This window comes from Cyprinus carpio, chromosome B2 (genome assembly GCF_018340385.1).
Source record: "Cyprinus carpio isolate SPL01 chromosome B2, ASM1834038v1, whole genome shotgun sequence".
Lineage (NCBI taxonomy): Eukaryota > Metazoa > Chordata > Actinopteri > Cypriniformes > Cyprinidae > Cyprinus > Cyprinus carpio.
This window is the reverse complement of record NC_056598.1, coordinates 24,827,695-24,833,694: the sequence shown is the minus strand read 5'-3', so window position 1 is coordinate 24,833,694 and position 6,000 is coordinate 24,827,695. Positions and strand designations below refer to the sequence as shown.

General features: G+C 33.4%; 1 protein-coding gene across 6 annotated transcripts in view; it reads right to left on the bottom strand.

The window, feature by feature from the left end:
* Nucleotides 1-1,435: 1,435 nt before the first annotated feature.
* pard3ab (par-3 family cell polarity regulator alpha, b) overlaps nt 1,436-6,000 on the bottom strand; it is a 76,155-nt gene continuing 71,590 nt past the window's right edge. For all 6 annotated transcript variants that reach the window (XM_042718803.1, XM_042718806.1, XM_042718805.1 and 3 more), the window contains 2 exons: nt 3,505-3,626; nt 1,436-2,341 (listed from right to left, as the gene is read on the bottom strand). In XM_042718803.1, the coding sequence (XP_042574737.1) occupies nt 1,915-2,341; nt 3,505-3,626 (549 nt within the window). In that variant the 3' untranslated portion in view covers nt 1,436-1,914. The remainder of the gene's footprint in view (nt 2,342-3,504; nt 3,627-6,000) is intronic.

Here is a 6,000-nt window from a genome sequence, read left to right as displayed (position 1 = left end):
ACATATATATATATATATATATATATATATATATATATATATATATATATATATATATATATTATATATATATATATATATATATATATATATATATAAATATATATAGGTTATATATTATATATGTGACCTTGGACCACAAAACCAGCATGTGGGTCAATTTTTCGAAATTGAGATTTATACATCTGAAAGCTGAATAAATAAGCTTTCCACTGATGTATGGTTTGTTAGGATTGGAGAAACTATTTGAAAATCTGGAATCTGAGGGTGCAAAAAAAAAAAAAAAAAAAATCAAAATATTGAGAAAATCGCTTTAAAGTTGTCCAAATTAAGTTATTTGCAATGCATATTACTAAACAAAATTAAGTTTATATATATTTAGTGTAGGAACATTACAAAATATCTTCATGGAACATGATCTTTACTTAATATCCTAATGATTTTTGGAATAAAATAAAAATCGATAATTTTTACCCATACAATGTATTTTTGGCTATTGCTACAAATATACCTGTGCTACTTATGACTGGTTTTGTGCTCTAGGGTCACATATATTAAACATTCTATATGTATGTATATATGTATATATATATGTGTGTGTGTGTGTGTGTGTATATTATATATATATATATATATATATATATATATATATATATATATATATATATATATATATATATATATATATATATATATATAACCACCAATATATATATATATATATATATATATATATATATATATATATATACACACACACAATATATATATATTATATATATATATATATATATATATATATATATATATATATATATATATATATATATATATATATATATATATATAATATATATATATATATAGAGTATATATATAGAATTAATATATAACTATTTTAAGCTCACTCTCTCTTAATTCTTTTTAAACTCACACTCTCCCTACATGTGTATAATCACACATGGGAAAAAAAGATACACAATTATTTCCAAGCTATACAAATTTAATAATTTTACATATTTAGTAGATGTAGATATCTAGAGATAGATAGATGTAGTAGTGCTAGTGTGGTATTCCAAACACAGCCTCTGTGTGTGTGCATCTATGCATGTTTAAGGGAGACAGAAGACAATCGTTTTGTCTGAACTTTCACACTGTACTGTGGCCTGTCAATACAGGGGCAGCTGGTGTGTGTGATGAAAAATTCAGTGTGGGTCATCTGGAAGACAGGAACCCACACACACACACACACACACCTTGCAGGCAGCAGTGGGTCGTGGGTTCTGTGTCTGTGTGTGAAAGAGCTCTGAAAATTTAATGAGGAGCATCAATTAATGACCTGCTATATGTGACCCCATTTCCTTTCCTTCTTCCTTTTCCATTGCATTTTTGATATTCACACTTCTCTCTATATCCACAGGTCCTCCACCACTACTACTTTTTTTTTTGTACCTATATTTGTCGAGTTCTTTAAACATGTGACTACATCCAGTGGTGTCGCTAGGTTTGCTGGGCCACCTGTACTGTAACGACATCAAATACACGTTTAACTGACAATTTTACCTCATGTGTAAGAATTCATCTGATAAATCTTATTAAAAAAAAGCTCTACTTCACAAAACTTCATCAAAACCTGTGCAAAGCAGGAAACTGCTCATTTTGATCGAGTTCTACGTGGTTTTAGAGGAACAGGTAAGTGTTCGGCTGATTGTCAGAGCTTGAAGGTCTTCACAGCGAATCAAGAGACTTCTTGCTTCTGGACGCACCAATGAGCTGTCAGATTGGGCAGGACCACTGTGACCTCAAAGAAAAGGCACTCTGGGAGTCTGTGTACAACTGGCACACAAATAAACATTTGTATCTGTGAGCCTTTTGCCTCTTTGAAAAACAGGAGAAAAGGGTCTTCCTTTTATCTCATGACATAAACGGGCGTGTTTTCTCAGGTGTGTGTATGCGGCTGAGCCGGACAACCTGGGAAGGGGAAGGTGGGACATCCTGTCTGTGGGGTCCTTTGGAATCCTGTGATTGGTATTCTAATCGAATTGACGGGCCTCTTCCTTTCATTTCCTGTTCCCTGCGTCTCTGGTCCTGTCGCAGGAGCTCCTGGGCCTCCAGGAGGACACGTGCATTGTAGCCGCCACCCACGGAGGAAGCGCTGGATGCTGGGGGAATGGAGAGGCCATTCCTACAGCCAGGACGAGGAACGGTGCGTGGGACAGAACGAGGTCCCTGGTAGCTGGAGTAACGGCCGCTGTCTTTAGCTGCCTGGAAACCGTCTCCGGCCGGACACGTCCTCTCCCACTCGCTCTCTGGGGCCGGGGTGGGCGTCTTACGAGGGTGGCTACACACAGGGAGAAATGGGCAAGGTGAGAGGTTGTGTGTGCACATGTTCTTAAAGACATTAATAGTTTATTCATACTGAAACAGGAAGTAGGGCCAGGACATATAATAGATTTTATTTTATTTTTTGCCAGTATCTTCTAGTTTCCATCACAGTCCATCAAAACCACACTTGTCAGCATTCAAAATGGATAAATTCCTTTATTTGTTAAGAATAAGGAAGAGGAATTTTATTGGATGAAATTTTATTTACTCATTTATTTTTTCCCCATTTTGCTTAAAGAGAAAAGTTGTTCAAACTGAATTATTTTATACTAATATTCAAAAATACACTATACTATTCAAAAGTTATTTTCAAAAGAAGTCTCTTATGCTCACTATGACTGCATTCATTTTATCAAAATACAGTAAAAAATTATTTATACAAATATTGTGAAACATTAGTACAAAATCAAAATAATAGTTTTTCTATTTTAATATATTTTAAAATGCAAGTTATTCCTGTAATGGAATTTAATTGTTTCTTCTTTATTTGCATTTAATTGTTCATTTTAATTTTAGTTCATTTTAGAAATGTTTTTTGTCATTTTGATTAGCTTTTGATTTTTTTAGAATAAATCTATGTAGTTCTATTAATGTATTTTTTTCAGTTTTAGTTATTTTAGTACTTCAAGTTAAACATTTTCTTTTATTTTAGTTAATGTTCATTTTGTTTCAAGTTACATTTTTTTTTAAAGGTTTTAGTTTTAAAACTAAGTGCTTTATTGACACGATTGCTCAGAAATCATTCTAATATGCTGATTTGATTCTCAAGAAACATTTATTATTAGTGTTAAAAACAGTTAGTGTTAAAAAAGTTATGCTGCTTGATATTTTTATTGAAACCGTGACACTATTATTTTAGTATTCTTTCATGAAAACATCAGAATTTATTTGAAATAGGAATTTTGTAGCAAATTTCTTTAATGGCATATAATGCATTTCTTAATAAAAAATCTTACTAACCTCAAAACTTTTGAACAGAAGTGATGTTAGTAAATCATAGAAAATAGTAAATAGAAAAACTACAAGCCATAAAAACTTTTTTTAATTTTATGAGATTGTTTAAGTGTTTTACTCAATAAATAACAGCACCGTTGCGTTATATTTCACAAACACACGTACCGTGGCAGAGAGCTGTACTGTCTCTGAGCATGTGTGAAAGCATCTCTGGCTTCCTGCCTCTGTAACTGCACCTCCACAGACACCGAATGACGGCCAGATGACGTCTGAGAGCTGCAGTTGGACTGTAACACAAACAGGAGTTATTAACATGTCAAACTAAAGCAAACAAGTAAAAGTTGAGTAAAGACAAATTTGGAAGAGAGAGAATTTGAGTTCTGGAAAGATCATTATGAACATACAGAGAGACAAAGACTCAAGCTAAACACTTACCAGGATTCAGAGGTGTTTTTGTGTAGAGGCCTGTGACATTTGTGCAGAAATGTGTTTGAATGTGACATTATTACCAGTCCTATGACCTTTGGCGCATTACTGCTGTTAATGAAACCATTAGAGTAGATTATAACCCATAAAAAATTCATGGAGTTAGTTATTACTCTTCATAACAGAATCACAGCTACATTATGGTCCTCAATAATTATTATAAAAATTATTACGCGTTATTCAAATGACCACATCATTAAAAAGACAAGCAATTATTTCAAGAACTATTTATCTCTGTATACTGCTTGACAATAATTCTCAATGCACAATATGCAAATGAAAACAAAAACTTGAGTACAGGTAAAAATCGTATTTTTCTGGTTTAATATTTGAATATACTTAATTAAATATGATTAAAATTTAAGTAAATTTATTAATATCTAAAATTATGCTTAAAATATTCACACATTTTTCATCTCCTGTGGTTCTAGTTTTATTCCTTTAAGATGCAGTGATTTAGAGCGCATTCAAGATTTATGTTCATCACTTTATATGATCCATGAAAATCAAACCCATAACCTTGGCGTTGCTAGCGACATACTCTACCAGCTGAGCTATAGAAGCTCATCTAACATACATTATGGACACAAAGGTGAGGCTGGAATGTGGACACACAGCAGACGTTAGATGAATGTTAGTTTAATGTTAGCTGGATTTTAGGTGAATGCTATGAACATTAAGTGAATATCAGTTCATTTTATGGTGAGGGGGATTTGCAGTGATACCATAATGAAGCACTTCTCTAATGTAATTCATTAAGAAATCGCACACACACATTCACACTTGGTCGGTACAGAACATAAGGGTGTAATTATAAACAATAAAGACTCATTTAACACCGCCTCTCTCTCTCTCACACACACACTGACGGCTTTGTTCCGTACTCAGAACAGTGTAACTGCGGTAAATTGCTCATGACCCATAAGAATCCATTTCTTTTATGGCAACATTTACACTGAGTTCCCTGCTCTCGTCACGCTCAGTCAAACAGATGAATGCCGTCCCAGGCATGCTCAATCAAGAGCCGATCCACACGGAGAATTCCATTAACTCTAATGAAGGAGAACAGCATGCTGGGATTGATTGACACAGCTTGCCAGCCATGTTGCTGTGGAGACAGAGGTGTTGAAGGATGAAGGATGTGTGGAGCCGGGTCATTTAGCCCAGTTCATTAACACGCACACACACTTCACTGCCTAAAACAACATCAGTGTCACAGGAACGTACCATTTGTTTGCTAAACAGATTATGGCATTAAAGTTCTGATACGAGTTCAGTAACGATATGAGATTAATAACAGCCGATGATGTTAACACTGACACACAAACACTCACGAAAAATGGTTAGTGATCAGAAAAAAAGTGGATTTTTTTTCGCCCATTTATTCTCACCTCATCTTTCTGAGAAAAAAGAAATGACAGATGTGTTTGAAACACAGCTACAGAAACAAAACTGAATCACTAAAGCAAACCACCCATCTTTATTCTGTAGCCTTTTGTTTTACAAAAAAGGTTTTTAGGCAGAGTAAAAAAAAGGACTTAAGTTTATCATGGAGGTTTTGGACATTTGAAGACTAGGGAAAATTTGGGGACGAAAAAGACATTTTATACAGTTACATAATCACTGCCATTACGAAACGAAACAACAAAAATAATTCCATACATTAAAGCTGAGTGGATGAAAAATTTAAAAAGAGAAATTTACATTAAGGAAAATACACATAACACCGTGTGTAACAGTTCACTGAAACTCTCTCCCTGGAAAGATGATTACAAATGAATATGTTAAAAGCAATCCACACAGAAGAGCTTCTGAAATGATTTTTAAGTGCAACTCATTCCTGAGGGATAGTTTACCAAAAAATTAATATTCCGTCATCGTTTACTTTTTTCTGTGGAACAAAAAATAAGGCATTTTAGGAATGCTTGCACTATGATAGGGAAGCTTAAATAGGGTCCAAAACAAATGATTTTCTTTGTTAAAAAAGTAAATCATGACTGAATTTGAATTTTTGGGTGAACTATCCTTTTATTAGGACTTTCTGCTTCATATTATAGGCAACAGAGGTTTAAATTTACCTAAATCCAGATCATCATATTGAGTTCACACTCAATCCAGATTCGAATGATCTGAATTTGAATTCGATATCTTAAATACTAAACAATTTCAGTCTAA